The sequence below is a fragment of the Dendronephthya gigantea genome, unplaced genomic scaffold, assembly GCF_004324835.1.
Source record: "Dendronephthya gigantea isolate DGI-Jeju-01 unplaced genomic scaffold, DenGig_1.0 000027F, whole genome shotgun sequence".
Lineage (NCBI taxonomy): Eukaryota > Metazoa > Cnidaria > Anthozoa > Malacalcyonacea > Nephtheidae > Dendronephthya > Dendronephthya gigantea.
The window spans coordinates 1,521,615-1,545,450 of NW_021163037.1; the positions used below are offsets into that span (position 1 = coordinate 1,521,615).

At 37.1% G+C, this 23,836-nt stretch overlaps 3 protein-coding genes across 5 annotated transcripts; all 3 read left to right on the forward strand.

The window, feature by feature from the left end:
• The first annotated feature begins 846 nt into the window (after positions 1-846).
• LOC114523489 lies at positions 847-8,828 on the forward strand. Of its 3 annotated transcripts, none has more exons than XM_028544430.1 (7): positions 847-1,036; positions 5,653-5,682; positions 5,954-6,040; positions 6,391-6,491; positions 6,969-7,209; positions 8,077-8,240; positions 8,593-8,828. In XM_028544430.1, the coding sequence occupies exons 1-7, from the start codon at positions 922-924 to the stop codon at positions 8,710-8,712; spliced, it is 858 nt and encodes a 285-aa protein (XP_028400231.1). In that variant the 5' UTR covers positions 847-921; the 3' UTR covers positions 8,713-8,828. The 3 variants fall into 3 exon arrangements, with proteins under 3 accessions (XP_028400231.1, XP_028400233.1, XP_028400232.1); XM_028544432.1 differs by lacking the exon at positions 847-1,036 and adding an exon at positions 3,065-3,202; XM_028544431.1 differs by lacking the exon at positions 847-1,036 and adding an exon at positions 3,826-4,000.
• A 2,608-nt stretch (positions 8,829-11,436) lies between these two features.
• Positions 11,437-15,750, forward strand: LOC114523308. Its single transcript, XM_028544186.1, has 6 exons — positions 11,437-11,536; positions 12,938-13,024; positions 13,819-13,919; positions 14,139-14,385; positions 15,006-15,169; positions 15,559-15,750. Exons 1-6 carry the CDS (start codon positions 11,455-11,457, stop codon positions 15,685-15,687), a joined length of 810 nt encoding a protein of 269 aa, XP_028399987.1. The 5' UTR covers positions 11,437-11,454; the 3' UTR covers positions 15,688-15,750.
• Positions 15,751-19,533: 3,783 nt separating this feature from the next.
• Positions 19,534-22,799, forward strand: LOC114523488 (octopamine receptor 1-like). Its single transcript, XM_028544429.1, has 2 exons — positions 19,534-20,001; positions 21,323-22,799. Exon 2 carries the CDS (start codon positions 21,376-21,378, stop codon positions 22,378-22,380), a length of 1,005 nt encoding a protein of 334 aa, XP_028400230.1. The 5' UTR covers positions 19,534-20,001; positions 21,323-21,375; the 3' UTR covers positions 22,381-22,799.
• The last annotated feature ends 1,037 nt before the right edge of the window (positions 22,800-23,836 follow it).

Sequence of the window (23,836 nt, forward strand, 5' to 3'; positions counted from 1 at the left end):
TTATTTTCTAATTATACAATGTAGTCCCCTGATACTCATAAGACTTGCATGTGCAGTCGTGTTCATCCCACCCCGTGATCCCACCCAGCCAATACTTTAAAGCAATTAATCAAAGCTGTCAAATTACTACCATAGATTACATTACTATATACTATATATAGATTAGATTACTACTATAGATTACAATACTACCATAGATTACAATACCACTATAGATTACAATACTACAATAAACGTTAAAGCTAATTTTAAATTGAAAGGGTTTAATTATACAATATGATAATATATCTCGTAGAAAGATAGATAAAATACTGTCCTGATTTTTCAAACATATCTAAAAGAGAGTGTCCATGCATCGTAAATCAAAGTGAAACGTGTGTCTCGTGGTGCATCTTCGATCAGCCACCTCGCGTGGCAAATACTATAATTTATTATTTCCTATACATTGCTATGCATGGCTTAAGGGCAATCAATTTGTTTCAATCTCGTCGAAATTCACAGTATTTTATAAATTGGTCGTATAACCTGCGCAAAACGTCTACACGGCAGTTTAATCGTTATCGCACATCTAAAACAACAGAAGGGAAATCAGCCATTAATGGTACCACTTATGTCATGTCACCACAGTTAGTTCATAGTTGGTCCAATCCTTTATCTAAACATGCCAAGTTTGCTTATTTTCATGCCCACTGTCTCGCTCTTAGATGTGGGCCAATTAATCGTGATCTGTTATTTTCTTAGCAATGTGATCATTGCCATTATTTGTTCCTGGTAAAAAAAGTTTGTAGACTTTAGTTTTGCAAACATGCCCTCGCACTTCATAACGCAGTGAACTCTGTGCCTCAAAGTTAAACTCTGCAGTGAACTCTGTGCTCTGTTCTGCGTCTTTAAAGATCTTACACCGATTTTTTTTTACCGAAAATGAAGTCGTTATCGTTCCTCATACTCACCACGATGTCGATGTTCGGTACATCAACAGCCTGGTTCTGGCATTGGAATATTTTCAAACCTTGGAATTGTTTGAATGATGAAACAGGTGAATATTTACAAAAGAGGTCTCGACGTCAACCTAAGTAAAGGGCTTTATCGAAAAAATGAGTGATATAGTGCATCCCAGATCTCCTAGAGAATTTTTCCCAGAGACCTTTCAGTCGAAACGTCGTTTGTTTGTCGAAATGTCGGTTTGTTATGCTACATTTCATGAGAAAACATTCAAAGACGCTGCCCACTGCTCCTTTTCTTTGACTATTTTAGATGCTAAATGTATCTATATAGCTAGCTGCATGCATGGTAAACAATATGATCACTTCATATCTTTCCATGCATGAAGCCATATACTGAAACGTTAACATACGAAACCTTTCTGAAACGTTAACATATTTAATTAATAAAGCTGCATGCATGTACCGTAATTACTCGAATAAACGCCTCCCTCGAATAAACGCCGCCCTCGAATAAACGCCGCAGGTACAAGCAAAAATATCATTAAACGCCGCCCTCAAATAAACGCCGCAACCTTTTCGTCATTGCGGCGTTTATTCGAAGTATTTATTTATAACCACGGTTCAATTTTCATATATAGTTATATAAATAGAAAAGACACATAACTTTTATACTTAGTTTTTTTGGGGATTGATTGTATTGGTTGAATTGGCGTTTAAATTACACAATAAATTCAGAGTTGTTACGAGTTTGCAATAAACGCCTCCCTTGAATAAACGCCGCCCTCGAATAAACGCCGCATCTTAATTGCTAAAAATTTAATAAACGCCGCAGCGTTTATTCGAATAATTACGGTATGCGATTTTTACTCAGCGTAGCCAATAAAATCGAGCCTCGTATTTTTGATAACAGCTAGCCCATGCAGGATCCATGCATGCATTCATTCCGAGTGAAATTTGAAATATATCATTAGTTTAAGCTAGCTATAGATATCCATGTCAAGAATAAGGTGGAATTCTATACGATTATTGTAAAGTTTAGATGCATGCACGCGCGGACATTGTTCTTTGCCTTACCTTATACCACAGAATACTTAACAGAAGTAGAACTCCTGTACTTTTTTCGTAAGTATGATTCGTCATGATTCGTCACTTAGCAAGTGCATTTTTTTGAGGTAGTCACCCCCCTGCCAATACTAAATATGGGTTGATTTTGGACATTGGCAGGGGGGTGACTACCTCAAAAAAATGCACTTGCTAAGTGACGAATCATGACGAATCACACTTACGAAAAAATAGTATAGAGTTCTACTTCTGTTAGGTATTCTGTGCTTATACGCTTATGTTTATGTCGCAAGTGAAAACCATATGCATGCAGGCCAAATAGTTAATTAGCCCTTTACAGGCTGCAATTAATTGTGCTAATAATTTGACTTTAAAGGTTACAGTTACAGCAGCGAATGTACTCTGTGCAACATTGTCATTGTAATTCCCAGTTGGCAACTTGAAAGTAAACATTCTTGATTGGAAATGTGAAAATTAAGATCTTCCGATTAAGATAATCATTAATAGCTGTTTCTTTTCGTGTTTTTCTTTAACTTTCACATTAAACTTAAATTGATTCTCAACATTTGTTTCCTTGCGAACCAGCTGATTCATGTCACCTTATTGGTTATACTTATACACCGGCTGTCTTTGTAACGAGATGAAACGGTAGCGCCGAGAATAAACACGTATAGAAATGGATAATGCCTAAATAACCGTCGTGTACTCAGATGAATTTCTAACCAATTCAGTCGAAATTAACGGCGCATTGTCAAATGCTATAATTATAGTGATAGTGCATGTCAGTGATCACGTGAAATACGAGTGCTGCCATGAGTCGACATTTTTTTTAATCATCGTATCCACATGCTTGTTTTTTTAACTTTGTGAAAAAAGACATGAATTAATAGCAATCATATACTTAACTCTGTTTATTACGGGAGTCAACAGTGCCGAGCGAATCACTTTGTCTTTGTTTATGATATTTGATCAGCAGTAACCTAATTCATTGCGCTGAGGCCTATTCGGCCACATAGCATACCGTGACGCCATCCCTATGTTCATTTGTGCAAAGTTTTTTAAACTGTTCACAGTAAACGCGGTTGGTTTGACTGCATGAGTATATATATATTCCTATCTGAAAATGGGTTGCAGAATATTGCTTCTACTCTCCTTTGCTGTGAGCATTAATGGGTGGCTATTTTCAGGATCTAAAGGTATTGTTTGAATAATGAATTAAAGTTTTATTATCACAGTATATAAATACTTGCATTGCCGTTTTAGCATGTATAAATTATTTAAGAACATTAATGATAATATGTATGACGGTGCCTACAATCTACAATATTAATCAATCAATAAATTCCTTAATTTTTTACAACTTTTTTACTGGTAATTCTTTTTGCGAGGTAATAGATATCGTGGTTAGCATTATTTAGGCGTGTCAGAATTCCAGTACGTACCGTAAAGAGCCGACCGAAGTATCTATTCCTTTTAGCTATACCTTTGAAAAAACCTGCGATGATTTTCTAATTAAAGACTTGCTTCGTCCGCAAACTAGTCGGGTCATAATGCAGACCATTAGATTTTACAGCAAACGAGTCATATATCTCGACATCGCAGATTCACTGCCCACTTTCAGTGCAGTGCATGCGCATGTGTTATATCCTTTGACGCGCGGTCGATATCCCGCCGTGGATGCGAAGTCTGAGTGGATCCGTAATCGGGTTTATTGTCAACGCTTCTGGAATTTTCTTGCGCGTCATTCGTTTAATAAACTACAGGAAGTATCGAATATTCATGGTTATACAAACCTATAAATATCGGCTATCCTAGTCCGTAATTTCGCCAAAAGTCAATCTTGTCAAACGTTGTTTTCACTCTGCCTCGGCGCCACTCCGCGTTCTTATTTTTTGCAATGTCGAGCATCAAACAAATAATTTTCATCCTGTTCATCACCACAGCTGCAGATGGGTTCTTTATAAACCTGTGGAACAAAATCGTTCATAATCCAGGTATTTATGCGACCTCTATAGCAGCATGCATATAGTCGTCGGATAGGGAATAAATCTTGCGCCGCGTTGCGCGCGTAATTCTGCCACCGGATAACTGAAAAATTAGCGGGTTTGAATAACGGAGGCCAGTTGAATATATAAGGGAAGTTATTAAACTCTTAACTACAATTGCAGCAACGTCATGGAGGACAGTGTAATTGGTAGTTCGTATTTACTGTGAGCGAAGCGAGCAGCCCTATATTCTTGACATGCATCTAATTAATTCATGCAGATTTTTGTTTGTCAAGATGATTTTTGAGTACATGTATATTTCATAGTACTGCGGTTTTATCCTATGCGAATGCGTAATGCTTCGTATTTGAAATTTGTGCGATCTCAACTCGGGAGGGATTCTCATCCCCATAAGCATAATCAAGATTCCAGATCAAGTTTTTTGACACGCATGCAATATGGTCATTACTATCCTGAAGACTACCCAAGAGATGACTGCGGAAAGAAAAAGGCACTACGTATATTCACTCGCAGCATTTCACTTACAATCTGTAACTCTAGTACTGCATATTATAGTGATGATAATGTTCACTGAAATTTGTACTTTATTGCACATGTAGTTACCCAGGGCAGGCAGGGCTAAGTGCATGTAATTGCGTAACCTGTAGTTAATCAAATGTAAGACGTGTAAGCACCATTAGCTTAATTATACATGTAAATGTTACGGATCTTTTACGAGGAAGCAAAGCGAAGTTGGCAAATTTTGTATACTGCTGTATTGCGCGCTGGAATGTGCAATTGCAAATAATTTAGTTACGCACGTCCGGCCGTAAAGCGCAAGTCATCCATTGATCCCTTCGAGGTTTCTTCGATTTCTTACGGAGTGAAAGCGCATTGTAATAATAAATCTTGACAAACACATGTGCTGTACGTATATAGGCATGACTGTAGGAAAATGCTTAGAAAAATGCTGGTCTTTTCTTGCATGAGCCGATGAGCGACGCGGTTTCCACAGAGAATAAAAAGGAATGTCAGTTGCGGTCATGTCTGTCATCGGACGCATGTTTGTTTTCCTTGACCTTCATAAGCCTTGCCTTGTTGGCTTTATTTATACTCAAGGCTAGTTTTCATGGCTGACTGGCAGAACCATGCATGAAAATGTTAAGCGGAACCATGCATGCATGCATGCTCGATCATGCCGGTATCGTCAATACGTAACTCGACTGGAATATTTCTTTCTTTGCTTCAAACGTGGGCGCTTTGTGGTTAATGGAAGAAATTGGGGTTGAACTTCCTGCTGAATGCTGATTGCTTTATCAGAAGTGGATAACTTGCGTAACATGTCCTTGAGAATCATTCTTTTATGTTGGAACAGATTTCCGGACTGTCTCAAAAGTAGTTGCCCTGGTGAATCATGTAAACAATAAAATATACGAAAAAGTTTTAAACTTTTAATATTCTCTTGGTGTTTCCTTCGAAATGCTACGTTTTCTAAGTTGACTACATGCAGTACACACTGCACTGTCTGCACACGAACTAATAAAAACTTCTTTAAAGGGAAGCGAACAGCCATTAGTCATTACAGTGAAAGTCATTGCAGTCTGAATAAATCATGCACTGAAACTGGGACATACTAAGAATATCACATTTTCTCTTGCCAGAGCCAGGGAAAAGGTGGACAGACTTGAAAGGTAAATACATAAAATTAAATGTTTGCTTTTTATGGATCTAATTTAGCAGAATGTTTGGGTATTTATGTTTGGGTCTTGTTATAGCCCGAATGCTTGAATGAAGGGAACTTTTCCTTTCTTGTTTATGGGAACAAAACAAAATTTACTTTTTCCGAAGCACCCGCTTTACCTGTGAACGCGTAAACTTTTGAATCCGTGGCGAATAAATGAAATGTTTGCGGATACCAATGGTTACAATTGTTTATGCTCAAATTCATTTGTTGTATTTTAGTGACCTTCAGGAAATTCAGTAGTTTACCTGAAACAATGCGTGATGCCGAGAAAGGAGGTTGGAAGAAAACCGCATCATGTAATGATGGTAAGTTAAACTTTTTTGTAATGTGTCACTCCACAGCAATGTGTATACCATGTGCTAGCCTTCCCCATCCTTCCCCATATACCCTTAAGCCAAATTATGCTAATTATAGGAGATTTTCTTTGGAAACGGGGCGGGAATTATAGCCTAAAAAGTCGAATAATCATTTCCGTCTTGTTAAATATTTACTTAAATCATACGATATAACAGTGCATAATGGGATAATATACACGAGATTCATTTAATGACTTTCAATACCGCAAATATATCTATATCTGATACTTACAGTTTGTACTTTATATGTGTTTAAATAATGCACAAATTCGCTCCCAAATTCTACTCCATCTGTATAGTATCGTCGTACTTCCGTGGCAATCGTTACGTCCTTGGCAGCGATACGTCAACCATGGTGCTTTACGATAGCAAAGGAGATTTCGCAGGAATACAGTTTGGGGTAAGGGTATATATGTACTAGTTACAATCAGCACCAATTTGTATAATTATATTGGAGTGCTTTACATTTCATATACGAGCCACGAGCATATATATATATATATGTATAAGTTCATGCCCTAATTCCGTCAGCGAGCTCCAATTACTGGACATTCTCTAAGCTAGACGCAATGCATTGTGGTTCGAGGTGAAATAACCACAATGCAATTTACTAAAAATTGGGCTGAATCTTTGGTCTTTCGTAATTTTTTACTGCTCACTTTTTCATTTGTGGGCCAACGTTTACTCCCCACGGACTGCGGACGGTGTGACAAGGTGCAGACATTCAGTGGTCAAGTTTTGACCTCGTCATTCAAAGATGAATCCGAGTACATGTCAGACAACCACCTTGCGTCAAACAACCACCCACACGACACGGGTGTTACGACGATGTTGGATTTCAGATTGTGTTACTTTAACCACTTTGATGCTTTTCCAGATAGCAAAATCCTTGGCAACCCACAAAAGTTTCAAGAAAAGTCACTGGAATGAGGAAGGGGATTCTTTTGTGATCACAGCCTACTTTACCCACCCCTCGCGTATTTGCCAAGGAGAACGTACCAAAGACAATTTGTTTATTCAAACCGGACCAACTCCAAATGATTTGATGAGTATTCCTTACGAGGAAAGTAATCTTGGCCCCACACCTTGGGTGAAAGGAAAGTGTTTCTTATTGATGGGTAAGAATGCTAAACAAAAAATTAATAAACCATATGCGCGCATTGACTTTGCGAGTGAGAGAAAAGTGTTTGGTATGCTTGTGTAAGAGGCCTGCATGTGCCGATTAAAACACATATTTTCACCAAACATTCAGTACGATGGACCGCAAAAATTATCAGCAAAGGTAATTAACACCCCGATAAAAAATGCGAGGCGCCATGTCGCGTCTCGTTGAATATATCTGTTTCTGTTCTGAATTTATCTAATAATATCGTTTTCTAAACGTAATCGGAATCCTAATGAAGAGATGCAAGAAAGCTGCAGGTAATGCGGGTATACCATGGCACCGAGAAGAAGGTTTCGCAATAATCGAGGATGGTGGACCTCGTTGAATATTAAAAACAAATAGTAGAACAAACAAATCGTGCTACCAAATCATGGTATCACGGAATTTTGATATGGAGATTTTATATTAGACCGCGACATGTGGTCCACTTGTCCATCGAAAAGCCAGAAAAAATAGAACTACGACATATGACAGTTCACAATCCACAAATCATGTTATACAACATCATACGTCGAAAAAGTTTATATAGCTATATGTTTACATGATTCATGTCAAATAACTCAGGCGTTCATGTGAAATTTTCTCATATGCACTGCAGTTAAAACATGACAACCGAGTTTGTTTTAGTTTATAATAGGAAGTGATATAGAAACACCTGATCATGTAAATCGTGCATGATCACTTTTGGGATCAATAAATTACAATTTCGATTACCTCTGACTATCCTTTTTTATATTTTCTTTCCTTTTTAATATAAACTCATTTGCAATGTGCAATGTTCATGTGTCTTGACATTATTCGGTTCGTCTGTTTCATTAAGGTCAACATTACTGGTTCAATGTATCCAAAGATATGAGTTGCGATGATACGTTCCCAGTGTTCTTGTTGTACAACAAGCAGAAATTGATAGGCTTTGGTTGGGCAATGATTGCCGACCTTCAAAAAACCAAACGTGTTGAACATCCAAGCCAAAGTCAAGTTAAGGCAAGTTAAAGATGGTTTAATCTCGATTTTCCTTGTAATAATCTGCGCACGCTTAGAAACCCGTAAATCAGTCGGGAAATTCATGAAATGTTCAGCGCAATTCGTGCGTAATCATGTCCCTCGCAGTGCCACATTTCATCTCCCAAGCATCTCAAAAATACAATCATCGGTACTCATAATTACCAACTAATAAAAAATAGTACGTACATTGTTTTACCTCTTATTATATATACTATCGTTATATATGATTGCTTCAAAATTATGTCAATAATGATGAGATCTCGCACTTCTCTCGTCCAAGAACAATGATAAAATAAACTCTAGTCTAATGCTAAACTTCTTTATCTCGCAGTACTTCTTTGACGAAAAGACACAACCAAAGTGCTTGGCGGAACAAGGAATCAAGCTCACCACTCAACACGTCTATTTGAAAAAGTATCCATGGTTCATCATTTGTCCACTCTTCGGATAGATGCATGAAATGAACACACTGGGAACGGAAAATTTTATGACAGTTCTAACAGACTAGTATACTAGTCTAGTTAAACTTATTGGGCGTTATATATTAAAAATTGTTTCAAGTCAATAGTTAATAGTTTGTTTTCAGCACGAAAATATGAAAATATGAAATGTTAAATTTGCAACATTCATGCATGTTTATAGAAAAAATAATTATATTCTTCACTGGAATGCGCTTAATGCATGAAATCTAATCGATGTAATGAATAGTCGGGTTTTCTTCGAGTAAATGAGTCTTAAGATAGAATGTCAGCCATATTGAAACGACATTGCGGCGATAACAACCAGGGTTTGTAGTAAAAAGTTTCATGTGTGGCAAGTTCGTGCTCCGGACTTTTGATTGCACGGTTAAGTAATCAGGGCTGCCTTACTGAAAAAAGAAGCCAAATATTTTTGTAGTCGGCCTTTGATTTCCTTGTTTAAAACAATTGCTACTTGACTTGGGGAGTCGTCCCTAAGAGTGAAGTGGTTAAAATTTTTGAAGTGAAAAGAGTAGCCAAAAGGGTAAAAATGTAAGGTGAATCTCAGGCTAAAGAAGAAAAGAGGGCAAAAATGATATATTCTCTTATTTTCACAGGAATGTGATCATTATTATTAGTAAAAACGGTCAGCAAAGACTTTAGTTTGCAAAGTACATGTACAATGAACAATTGATTCTGATTCAGCAGGCGAAAGTTGTCAGCGAAATAAGAAATATTTCGCCTGCTTCTTTTGAATTTTGAGCAGCGTAATTAACAAAGAGAATACACTATAAAAGAACTGCTGACCATGCATATCTGAATTGTGGCTAATTTTACTTTCAAATTTAAATGTTACAGTTTTTATACACGCTGTACGGATTGTAATTGTTGCGTTGCCAGCGTAATTAACTAATTTATAACCAGTTAAGGACGATTAAGATACACTAAAAAACTGCTGACCAATCCATATATGGTACATATAAGTACCATACTGCCATACATCATTGATGTCGACTTGCCGAAAGATAAGAAACTGTGATAGTCCATGATTACAAAATTCGTGCAAAGATTTAGAACCTGCATGGTTTCTATGTTTCTCCAGTAAAAGCGACTACATAAAACCCAATTACTGCTTATTATTTCAGATATTTTATTTCACAGTTTTTGAATTAAAAGTATACATTCATGATTGGAAATCTATGAATTGAGATCTTCCGCCTATAATATATATTATTGTGTTGACTTTAGACTTTCATATTATTGTGTTGTTTTAAACTTTCCAATTATATTCCAATAGATTCTCAACGTTTGTTTCCTTGCTAAGCAGCTGATTCATATAACTTAATTGGCTATACTTACTTACTTTTTAATGAGATGAAACAGTGGCCCTACATATAGCTAAGTATGTACTAAATACTATGAGGATCATGCACGTGAAATACGATTAACGCCATGGGTCGATCGAACGTTCATGAACGCAAATGAATGAACTATAGTAACAATTTATTTTGTTTGTATCAACATTCCCTCCTTATATATGCATGCATGATTTCTTACCTCTGTAAAAAAGACACAAATAGCAATCATATATATACTGTAATAGAAGGTTTAAGATGTGGATAACGGACTACCGAATATGGTTAAATTGTTTTTGGTCGCTACTATTTTAGTCGCTGCCATATGTTCCAAATGATTTTATATATACGTGGAAGCCTCGTATTTCGTAACTCGTAAGTTTTAAACACTTGCAGTCTCATCCCTTAGTTGCTAACAAAACTGTTTTGTTCAAGCAACATCGCGTGGAGAGTTGTGCAACTACTTTCTTTATAATACGGTTTTTGTGTCGTCGTCGAGGTCGCTGGTGTAAAGTATATGCCCTCAGGAATATGCGAACCATGCATTAGTTATCTCATGCAGTTTAAGCACTTTGAAAACAAAGACCTAACCGTAATCCGTACGTCGTTGTTCGTGTGTCATCTTAAGCAGTATTAATTAATAGGGATTCATTAATACTGTTTACCAAATCACTTAGCCTTTGTATACGATGTTTGACCAGCCGAGTAACCTAATTAATTGCACTTCTATTCGTTCTATTACCATGCATTACATCCCTTTCTTCACTTGTGCAAAGTTTTTTAAAGTGGTCACAGTAAATGCGGTTGGCTTGGCTGAGTATATTCTTATCATCTGATAATGGGCTGCAGAACATTGATTATTCTCTCCTTTGTTGTTAGCATTAATGGATGGCTATTTTCAGAAGGTATATATTATTTGTATAATAGTGAATTGCAGTTTATATCACAATATTAGAAAGGTCTATAAGGTGGTTCCCATTTGAACGAAGCCCCTGAACTGTAAGGACTGACAAAACGTAACATCCCCTCTTCCACTTTCAAAGTCGATATCGCGCCGTGAAGTTCGACAGTGGCATGGCATGACTCTCCGAATGTAAATCAATTTCCTTCCACGCTACTTAAAGGTATAGGTATAGGCTGTTATACGTTTCCCGTGTGCGTCCAACCCAGAGTATAGGCAAAATGGATTATACATTCACATTTCTGGTTTGCATGGTTAGCAATCATTTTTATGGCCTGCCAGACAATCATAAACTTTGTGAGAAAAACAAATTACGGAGGCAGTTAGTGCTATCTAGTAATTTCCAACGGAACCGAACACCGAGATACCACATGCATGGATCTGTTAATAGAGACCTCGTACTTATTTTGCATGTTAACATGAACCATGCAATCTATCACACACTAAGAATATCACATTCCTTCTTGCCAGGGCCAGAAAAAAGCTGGACAGACTTAAAAGGTAAATATAATATAAAATCCGGTTCATATTTACTCTAGATTTATAATTTAGAATGAGGGTGTACAGTAGTCATTTTAAATAGTAGGTATAGAATTTATATGTTTGGGCCTTGTCATAAGCAGTGTTTACACTAGAGACCTATACCTGAACTAAGACCTAACTTAAGCAGTTAGTCCTGTAGTGTAAACGCACTAGGACTGATCTAAGACCGACCTAGGACCGACTTAAGACCATGATTTCAGGCCAAGCATTAGAGGTGGCCTGAAAACATGGTATTAGGTAAGTCCTAGGTAAGTCTCAGGTCAGTCTGCCGGTGTAAACACATTTTCATTGACCCAAGTGTGGTCGAAGCTAATTTCCATGACAACAAACGTAAATTCGAGTCTTTGATGTCAGCATTTAGCGGTCTTGGAATTTTAGCGCGATTTTGCAAAAATTAGAAGGAAGTTCAGAGTTGATAATTAGCTACATGGCGAATTTCGGAACTTGGCGATAAGTTATATCATATTTTTTTAATTTTGCATGAAATCGTTGTTTGCCATTAATCCCAGTAATCACTACGTCGTATTCTTTTACGAGGCTTTGTAGTTTGTACGAAATAAACAAACAAAGAACTGCAAGCTGATTTTAATACTCTTCTCAAAGTACTTTATGTTGCGTGTATGTATATAAGTCCCGTTAGGTAACTGGTGTAAACACACCCTGTAAAACTTGGTTAGGTACTTCTCAGGTACGGGTAAATGTCAGGTAAATGTCAGCCCCTTCGTGTAAACACGGCTATAGCTCGAATGCTCAGGCGAGGGGAACTTTTCTATGTTCTTGATAGGGGCAAAAAGTTTAATTTCAATAATTTACTTTTTCATTCTAATATTTTTATTCAAGAATTGGTAAGGGGGTTTCAATTTTTCTATAATTGAATATTTTTAATTTTAATTATTGGTATCGAATTTTTTCATATGCATGAACTGAGAAGAAAAATCTCTAATAAACTGTTATGACTAATTATATTAATAATGTCTTATAATTGCCTAAAGTATAAATGCCTTCTTACAGTGCATATATACGATACGTGGAAACTTTTAAAAAGGCACGGACGGCCTATTGCAAAGCCATGCAGTAACCAATTAGAGTAACATTTTTTATATATGGATGGGGGTATTTAACTGAAAACTAACACACTTGTAAAACTTCACTTCATCATACGCCACTTCATCCGGGGTACAGTGCGGATATTTTCCGTATGTTATGTTTAGGAGTGACAAAACGAGTTTCGAAAAAGGTGTGACATAACGAGTTTGAAAACTTTTGAATCCGCGACGAAATGTTTATTTGCGGCTACGAACGAATGCGGATACGTGTAGACAGGGTTAATTACGCTTAAGTTCATTTGTTGTATTTTAGTGACTTTCGGGAAATTCAGTAGTTTACCTCAAACAATACGTGATGCTGAGAAAGGAGGTTGGAAAAAAACCGCATCATGTGATGATGGTAAGTTAAACTTTGTATGACACTATGTATACCATTATAGCCTTCCATCTGCATATACCTTTGAGATTTTCTTTGATAATAGGGCGGTAAGTGCATGGTTTAAATAACTACATATAGAACTCAAGGAGTAGTGGAAAAAATATGTGATGCAGGCAATATATAGCTAGATTGTAATAGATTTATTTGATTCACCGCAATCGGCTTACTCATATCTCTATAGCATCAAATGTGGTATAACAACTGCCTAAAATAGACAAAAACAATTCGACGTTTCGACCTGAGGGCCTTCGTCAGGAGAGTTACGCCTGTATTCAAAAAGCTCACACGCACTCACACTCATTGAATGTGACATATAAATTTTGTTAATGCTAGTCAATGAGAAAGTTTTCTCTCAATAGATGGAAAGATTAAAGATATAAGGTAAATCACTGAAAATCCAGCCCCTATTTGGAAATACCGCAATTGAAACGTTATGAGAAGATTAGGATCTCCCACTGAATGAGTTTGAGTGTGAGTGAGCTTTTAGAATACACGCTCAAGTCTTACTAATTCTCCTGACGAAGGTCCTCATGCACTTAGGAACGTCGAAAAGTGTTTTTGTCTATTTTAGGCAGTTGTTATACCACATTTGATGCTAAGTTGTTTGAAGACGCTGCCACGCTGCTCCCTGGTTATATTGGAATGTTATATACTCATGCATGCATATTTATATTTTGATACTTAGAATTACATACTTTGTTATGTGTTGAATACATGTAAAGTTATTTCGCCCCCAAATTCTACTCCATCTGTAGTATCGTCGTACTTCCTTGGCAATCGTTACGTCCTTGGCAGCGATACGTCGACCATGGTGCTTTACGATAGCAAAGGAGATTTCGCAGGAATACAGTTTGGGGTAAGGGTATATATTTCCCATGCACTTTCAGCACCAATTTTATACGTTGTTGTTGGAGTTTCTCACTCAGTGTTGCTTCATTTGTGGGCCAACGTTTACTCCCCATTGACTGTGGACGGTGTGACAAAGACAATCCCTCTGCGTCAAACCATGATACGGGTGTTACAACGATCTTGAATTTCAGATTGTGTTACTTTAAGCACTTTGATGATTTCGCAGATAGCAAAATCCTTGGCAACGCAGAAAATGTTCATAAAAAAAAAGAGTCACTGGAATGAGGAAGGGGATTCTTTTGTAATGACAGCCTACTTTACCCACCCCTCGCGTGTTTGCCAGGGAGAACGCACCGAAGACGGTTTGTTTATTCAAACCGGACCAACTCCAAATGATTTGATGAGTATTCCTTACGAGGAAAGTAATCTGGGTCCCACACCTTGGGTGAAAGGAAAGTGCTTCTTTTTGATGGGTAATATAAGAATACTACAAACCAATATTAAAATGAGAGACTATTTGCGTAATGACTTAGTGAAAGCATTACTTTGTGAATGAAAGAAAAGTGAAAGGTCTTGATTTTCAGGGATCGATGAAGATCGCTAAGTTGTACAAAAGTTTATACCTTTCATTGAGAATTAATACACTGAAAGTTTAAAAGCGCCAAAACTACTCCAAAAAGAGTAGGTCAAATTGAGCCTCTACTCTTTTGGGGGTGGTTTTGAGTCTTTAAATTTAAAGGGCGAATTTCTTCAAGCCCTCTTAATTAAACTGTAAAGACTACTCCATCCTGAACTTGAAAAATCATCAACATCTAATCCTGTCACCATATGACCTTAATGCCTCAAGTATATTTTTAGGATTAACTGCATGACTAATGACTCGATCCTCTTTTCTACGGCGTTGCTTACAACATTTGCTTTATTTTCCTGTTTTAAAATGTAGAAAAATAAAGCGCACTGCGTTGTAGCATCGTGAATAATCGGCACAACCTCTGACATATTTTCATACATATAAATACTCATTTGCGTACTAGCAAATGTACATGTCTTAAGACATTCTCAAGACATTTTTCGATTCGTCTGTTGTATTAAGGTCAACATTACTGGTTCAACATATCCAAGGAGATGCATTGCGATGATTTGTTCCCGGTTTTCTTGTTGTACAACAAACAAAAATTGACAGGCTTTGGTTGGGCAATGATCGCCGACTTTCAAACCACCGCGCGTGTTGAACATCCAACCCAAAGTATATTTAAGGCAAGTTGAAGATGAATTTCGATTTTACTTGCAATCTATACCCGCTTAACAGTTAACAGTTAACACGCTTATAGAAACCCGTCACTCAGCTAGTAGGTAGGTTCACTTCCGAGTGCAACATAATATTCGACGACTGCAGTTGAAATCTTCAGCGCAATTTGCGCGTAATTCTGTCTTCGCCGTGCCATATTTGATCTCCCGATCATATTTAACAATCGCCGATCATATTTAACAATTATATACGAATAGCACGTTCATTGTTCATCTCTTATTATACTATAATTGTTATAGAAAAAATATGTCAATAATGATGAGATCTCGCACTTAATTCTCCCGTACAATAACAATGATAAAAAACTCTAACATTATTCTTCTTTGATGTTTTACAGTACTTCGCCGCAGAAGAGACAGAACCCAAGTGTTTGACCGAAATTTCGAAAGCAGGAATCAAGCTCACCACCCAACACGTCTATTTGAAAAAGTATCCATGGTTCATCGTTTGTCCACTCTTTGGATAGATGCATGAAATGAACGCATTGCCGGGATCGGGAAGTTTTAAACTTTTAAAACAGACTATAGTATTTCACGTTACACAAATTAGCTACATGCAAGCTGTTTGTTTTAAAACTTATCGGGCTTCATATTAAAATGGTTTCGAAATAATTTTCTATGCGATCGTCATAAAATAAAAAACGCGTTTAATAGCTTCAAACTTGTTTAGAGAAGTTAATTATTCTCCATGCAGGAACGCTTTTAATGAAATCTATAATCTTTAATACTGGATAATCGGGCTTTCCTTGAGTAAATGTGTCCTAAGATAGAATGTCAGCCATATTAAAACGACATTATATATAATGGCGATAACAATTAAATTTGGTAGAATGAAAAGACTCTTCTACGACAAGCTCCTGCCCCGGACTTTTGATTTGACTTGGAAAGTCCGTACTGGTGAAGTGGGAAAAAGAAATCGTTACAAACAACTACAATTGACCGTAACGAAAAAGATGGCGGCATGTACATTTTACCAGAATGCATTGCGGGCGTTAATAATGATTGATTGAAAAAGATGGCAACAAAAACTCCTATATAATGACGTGAAATTTTAACGCAGCGAAGAAAATAACTTCCTGTTTTATGCCTGTCCTTTAAAAGACGTCAGTTCGCTTTTTTAAACGATCTCTGACCGTAATGCATTCTGGTAAAATGTACATCCGCCATCTTTTTTGTTATGGTCAATTACCGCTAAATTTGACGTCATGCAGTGAAGACATTGCTTGTTTTATTAGTTAAAGGCGATAAACCCCAGTAACACAATGCAAACAGGGTTTCTTCAGGTGAAAAAAGGCCAAAAAAGTATTCAAACAACCAAAAAAGAAAAGAGGCCAAAATCGAATTATTTGGTCTCAAAAAGGCCAATAATGGCAATATACCAATCCTGCATGATAACAACGACCTCTGAACAACAACAATGAAATCGTTTCGAATGAATCGTTTTGAACGGACTATAGTTTTCCGAAGTTTTTTGCAGTTGTTGGTGTGCCAGCCAATCTCAGCACAGGACAGTACAGCCACAGGAGAGCCTAACTTGCTGACTAGCCGGGCGTTCATTTAGACAGCTTGCAATTTGCGATAGCTATAATCGTTATTCTTGTTCGAACAAAATAAATTTCACTACGCACGGCTTATTTGAATATAGGCTTGCATATCATGAGGACTGCTTTGATCGATATCAGCCAGACACTGAAAATTAATTTAATGCTATACAAATGTTTCAAAACGTTAATCGATAACAATTTGTATGTCATATGTAGGTTTAAATTAATCAGCTGTTTCACATACACGCAAAACACATCCAATAACAATGCCCCCGTCAGTGTAGGGAGGCACTGACGTTTTTATTGCGGCTAAATCAAAGAGCACGAGTGCAGCCTTAGGCAAAAATTGTAAAAATATAGTATATCTAATGAATTCACGCTGTGCCATGATTACCCGCAATTTTTTTAAACACAAATACGGGGTATATAAAAAACTGCAACACTTAATATTCATATATATGTTCTCTTGCATTTAATAACAAAAGATCGTACAGGCCTCTGGGAATTATGAAATATTGCAGTTTTTTTGCTACACTTTATTTCGGATAACTTTTTGGCATAAAAGTGATATGATGTAAGTTATCAGTGAAATATATCACGAGTAAAAATGAGATATGTAGAAATCTAGAAATATATCGAAAATGAAACTTTATAAAAAAAGATTAGGAAAAAATTTATACAATAGCAGACAGCAAAATGCATAAGGTTCGAGAAACATTCGTATAGTCTTGTTCTAGAGAGCAATGCCAATGTATACCATATAGAACATTATTTTTTAGTGTTTTTCTGATAGGTTTTCCTGTTAATCATCACTAAGAGATGCCAATATGATATATATGAGAATTGAAATGCTTTGGCTTCGCGTATATACATGTTTTTGTGCCATTATGAAATTATCAGGCCTGAAATATCATCTTAGCGGAACTAATTAGAACCCATGCATGTTTTCAATTATCTCGTGCAGTCGTGCTATTAGACATTGTGTTTTTTCATACTTTGTATGGGAAGTAGTCATATCATAGTATATATATATATATATTAATATATATATATATATATATATATATATATATATATATATATATTCGTTTTCTTTTTTTCTTTTTTACAGTCAGACTGACAGAATACAATGGTCATATATGCACGGGCACATTAGCTTTAGCTATATTTTCGCCAATCACCCTGATGCGCATACAGGAACACATAAATATTTTATTCAATTTCGAAGAATTTAAGATAATTCAGTATATCAATATTTACGTTCATGTTAAGTATATACTAGCGATGTTGCATGGCAGGCTAGCTAGGAGGCGCTATTCCCAATACGATGTATATACTATGGCATAAATTACTGCTTGAATATGGTATTCTGGGTTTTAAATGATGTCGTAAAGATTCGAACTGGACTCGACTTGAAATCCGCGAATCAAAGGAATCGCAGTAAGCAGCTATGCATGTGTTGGGCATGGTATATGTTGGGCTGTTGACATGGTGATTTGTGACAAACATGTGCAATTTCGTACCATTTTCTCACTACAACAGTATACTGCAAGATCAACGTTCGATAATATATTTAAGGCTGATCCCCATTTAAATCTCTCAGTTCTTTCATCCCTTTTAAATTCTTTCCTAAAATTCCCATGAGCTACTTGATGCTTCTTCTTTCCTTCCTATATACAATGCTGCATGAAAACACCGGACTATATATATATAGCTACACTGAAATACGTGGTCGTATTTCATTTTCAAAACATCAAAGTTGACAATATGGGAGAAGAGGCAATTAATGTATATAAGATTAGTTTAATTAAAAAACATACACATGCATGCATGCATGTAAACAACAAATGTGATAAAATCAATGGATTATTTTGGGACGACAATGACGTCAGATGACATTATTTTGCATTTTCGCATGCGATAAAAGGTTAAAGTGGATTAATGTTAGTCCAAGAATCTGCAGCAGGAACCTCCATAAGAAGCGATGCGATGCGATGTTCAACTCCGATTCGCTGAATCTACAACGTAGACCTATATATATTGCTAGTCAAACGCAGGATTTACATTCCTGTCGGTGTTCAGCTGCATGATCCACATACGAAGAGCGATTAAAAAAACTCCGAAAACCATTGAAATCAACTATCATTTGATTCTTATCGCCCCAGCACTGAGCTATGAACGTATAAACGACCAACGTTGTGCTCAAATTTGCAAATCGTAAAATTTGATTTGATAGTGCATGTTTTCGGAAACATTGCTATACTTCAACATTGCTATACTTGTCGGTTCAACACAATAGAGAGCATTGGAATTCTATCAATGTAAAATAGACTTATATACAACTAGGGACAACAGTCGCATCCAAGTTGCAGTATCTCATAGTCGCATCCAAGTGGCGCTTGAACCGTATATTCGTTGCATGGTTCCCGAATGACAATTTCGAGGGAAACGATTGACATGAGAACCATTCAGTGATCACAACGTATATAATTCTATGTATATATGCATGTTCATTCTCATATATATGCATGATCGTCTGTAGCTATCAAAATCGAAAACCCTTTCAGAATTAGTCATGAATTATACGGTGAGTTTTTTTCTGCAATTATAAGACTCGCAAATTATCGCCCATTGTTTTCGAAAAAAAATGTTGCTGCTAAATCTAGATTATATACAGACGTGCAAGTATGGGGTATTTTTTGCATTTAAAAAATCCAAGGCCAAGGAATCTCTTAGGTAAATTAATACGCCTATACAAGGCATCATTAGCCACCCTTGTTCAATTTCCATTCAACAATCGTTTATTCATCTGCTGCAAGCTATACGCGGCCCACTCTATATGGGAACAATATACCGCAAGTTACAAAGAGCATGAGAAAAGTGATATCTCGACGTTGCTCGTGAAAGATATGAGCATCGATTAAACTTCACTTATCTCGATGCGTATCCGCTAAATTAATCATGATAAATAGGGTCAGCCGAAGCGCATGTACATAATACGCTTACACTACTTGGGTTATCGGTAAGCGAATCTTCTATATACATTTATATACATATATATACTTGACATGGCTGTATATGTGAATCATGAAATTAGATCATGAAATATTTGCGGGGGCTGCAAAAATCTGTCATAAACATGTTCTCTTTGTGCGAAACTGATGTTGCCGATACACTTGAAGCGCCGTGGAGATAGAGCAGCGACTTTCACGTGATATAACGTAAGAAAAAACACAGGTATGCTTATCATATAAAAGTATTATGTACAGTTTGTTTATAAATATGATTGAAACCCTTAAACTCAAGTATTATACGCAGTAATCTACATCAACACAGACAACACTTGTACTTTCGACGCGGTTAATATGATACCGAAAAGATATCAACAGTTTGCTTAGAATTCTTGAAATTGTATGAGTATTTGATCATGTACTAAGCACATGATGATCGTTTTCGACAGAATTGAAAATACACATGGTTTCGTTTTGTGGGTGATAATCACAGCAATTCGGCATCCAGCACATTATTGAATGCATGCGTGTTTTGTGCTAGAAGTAAATGTTAATCATTCAGCGAATAACAGTCGTGTATACGATTTATAAAACTCAAACTTTAGCTAAAACCAGCTTTGACTTTAATGCTTCGTCATGCCTTTTCTCGATGTCTCGTACATGTCCGTAAATCGTGAGGCTATGGATAAGGCATTGCGCATTAGGAAGCAAAATAATTAAAGATAGCCTTAGACGGCTCGATTTGATAATATTACGCTTATGTGTATATCTCTACAGTTCTTTATAATAGCCCCGACGTATAGCAGCCTATCTATACAGTAGTCTGGTTTGCGTTAAAATTTAATTTCATTCACTCCTTAACGTAAGACTTCATTAAATTAATTCTCGTGCCTGTGAAAATATGACAGTCCGGATATATTTATATAACAGTCCGACCATTTGTGTTATTGCCTGGACTTGTAAATGTACAATCTTATTATTACCACAATATATATTGTTACTGTATATTAACGTCACCGTTTTAGTAATATCCTTGACCCCTTTGACAGGAAACATTGCTATTCGGCTGATATAGGCAACGGCGGTGCGCTTCAAGCTGGTTAGCATGCGTCTCCTTGTCCGCTTCTTAAGATTTAAGTGTTGATTCCGTTTATTGAGTTATTGATGGTCGAAAATATATCAAACCATTGGCAATATAAGTGCTATATAATTAAAATACCAATAATGTGCGAGGCCTTAATAGGGAATGTAATTGGAGAATTTGAAAAAAAGATGACGTTTGGAACCCTCCTTTTTGAAACGAACTGCATGGCCGTACGCGATTTTTATGCACGCGCAGCTACCAAGAATTATTGGCACTTGATCCATCCCAACACTATGCAGTTCACTGCGTTGCGAGCTTATAGCTATTTTTGGAATATCATCACAACAACATGATAAACATTGTTGCATGAGGCCTTTAATCTCGTTGCTTTATCTTAACAGATTTTCTGACGAGATTTCGCGCAATTGTCTCACCCTCCCACATTAATTTCACTTCATTGCAGGAACATCACTGCAACGTGTCACGAGCTGAAACGACAAAACGAACTTGATAAGGATGTCTGAAAACGTAACAACTACGGTCGGTGCGAAGGAAAACGCTGGTATATCCTCCTATGCCTACAAGGTTATATCATCGCTCTTCATGTGGACTCTTATTATCGTCATCGTTATAGGGAATTCGCTCGCAATCGCCGCTTACTGCAAGGCAACCCGACTTCGTGTTGTTACCAGATGTTTCATCATAAATTTAGCAGTGACTGATCTCCTTGTTGGCGCGATCATAATGCCGTTCTGGTTTCATCGCATGTTACAAGACCGCCAAGTTGTGGCGAGCGTGTTGTACAAGGCATGGATCACGCTCGATATATCGTGTGCGACCGCGAGTATTACAAGTCTCGCGGTGGTCTCTATTGACAGATACATAGTTATCAGCAAACCGCTGTCATACGAGAGATTCCTACCGAAATCGAGGGCCATGCTTGTGATAGGAGTGGTGTGGTGTTATTCGTTCGTCGTTGCTATTTTGCGGGAAATCGACTGGAGGTTTTACTCCTTGCTCGTTACGGGATTTTCATTTCTCCTGCCGCTCGGAACAATTCTATTTGCATACGCAAACATATTCAAGGCGGCAAAGGCCCAAGTGCAGCGCATCCGGCGCAGCTGCTTGCCTAATTCGAGGGAATCGAACAGGAATAAGAGACATTTTGACAAAGAACTCAAAGCAACCAAGACGATTTCGCTGGTAATCGGCGCGTTCCTCGCCTGTTGGCTGCCATTTTTCGTTCTTTCCATACTCAGTCAGTACTGTACAAAATGTACGATATCGTTTGAAGTGGTCATCATCGTGAAGTGGCTCCATTACGCGAACTCCGCGCTAAATCCCATTATATACTCAATGCACAATCGTGATTTTCGGGCAACCTTGCAGTCGATATTGTTCAACAAAAACAGTCATGTGCTTGAGTCAGCAGAGAATACCCATAGCATTCATCACGTGATAACAAGAGCTGTGCAAACTCGGCTGCTCAGCCGAAACGGGACGAAAACCTCTCGCGTTTGACTTTCGCCCTGCTCGGACATGCATCTATAGCCTAGAGACAGATAATACGTCTGGCCAGTCTGGGCAAAATGAGATGTAGATATTGAATTGGCTTTATTTCATTTGGACTTTCATTAATTTTTATTAGTACAAATGTTCGATTTATTCGTTCATGTATTACTTGAGACCAGAACAAGTACGTGCGCGCGGAGTAGTTGATAAAAATAATTGATTACGGTAATGAAATTTTTTTAAGAAGAACAACAGACAAGCCTTTTGCCATGCAGACTGAAACAGGTGACAAAAAATTTTGTCCCACGATAGTTTGGCGCACATGATGCACAAGGCAACTTTACTTTCAGTCGATGTACAGGTGCCAAAAAGTCACGCAAGATCAGTTGAATTGAATTACGAATTGCACAGTCATGTGTACAGAAATATATGGTATTTAATCTTATCAATTAGTTATTAAATGTATATATTATACGGTATTGTTCCTTATGCTCGGATGAGTAAGGTTTCTTTGGCTGCCCATGGAGTTAGCGAACAGCTCATGCTATGGAAATGTGCATATGCTCATATATTTATGCTCATATGCATGTCAGTATCTGCGCGTTGCTGTTTGAAATATAACGACCTCCGGATATTTAGCATATAGGTAATTACGGGCATATTCAAGATTTCATGGTGACCATGCAAGCCGATATATGTCGGGTTTTAATCGTTTCCCCCAAGAATAATAGCCTATCAAGCAGGTAAATGAAAATGTATCGAATCGGCGACAACCATATACGTTGCTGTACCCGGGGTGTATCGGGAAATATTTTCGCGTTTCGAAAACATCACAGGCTATATTGCTTTAGAAACTTCGTCAGAACTTTTGCGAGGGCTTTTTCTCCTAAGTGGTCTTGACCGCGTGATGGCTGTCAGTTCAATTTTCCATGCAGTAATTGTTGAAGCTAACGTTACAGAAATTAGAAAATATCTATTGATGGCGTTCTCTTTTAATTAAACAGGATCGCGAAGCGACTGCACCGCATGTTATAATTGAGGTTGAGAAAAAATCATGTTTTTACAATCATCATCCCCTTTAATAAATTGATGTGGTGTAATATAATTTACTACTCACACTCAAACTTGGTGAGCGGGATATCTCAAACACGTTTCTATGACGGTATTTCCATGCACTCGAAATTATAAGAGCTTGAATTTTTAGTGTTTTGATTATTTGAGTTTTATTTTTAGTGAATTGATTATAAGAAAGGACTTTCACGATGATCATTATAATTTATATCAGAATTTCTATATGTCACACTCAATGAATGCGTGTGTGAGTGAGGCCTTTTGCATGCATGAATACATGCCTGCATGCACAACTCGTATATGAAAGGAGGCAGAGGAGAGTATAACCACATGATGTTACTTGCATGCAAACTGGTCGTATAGAGTCGATTGAGACATATATCTTAATTGTTAT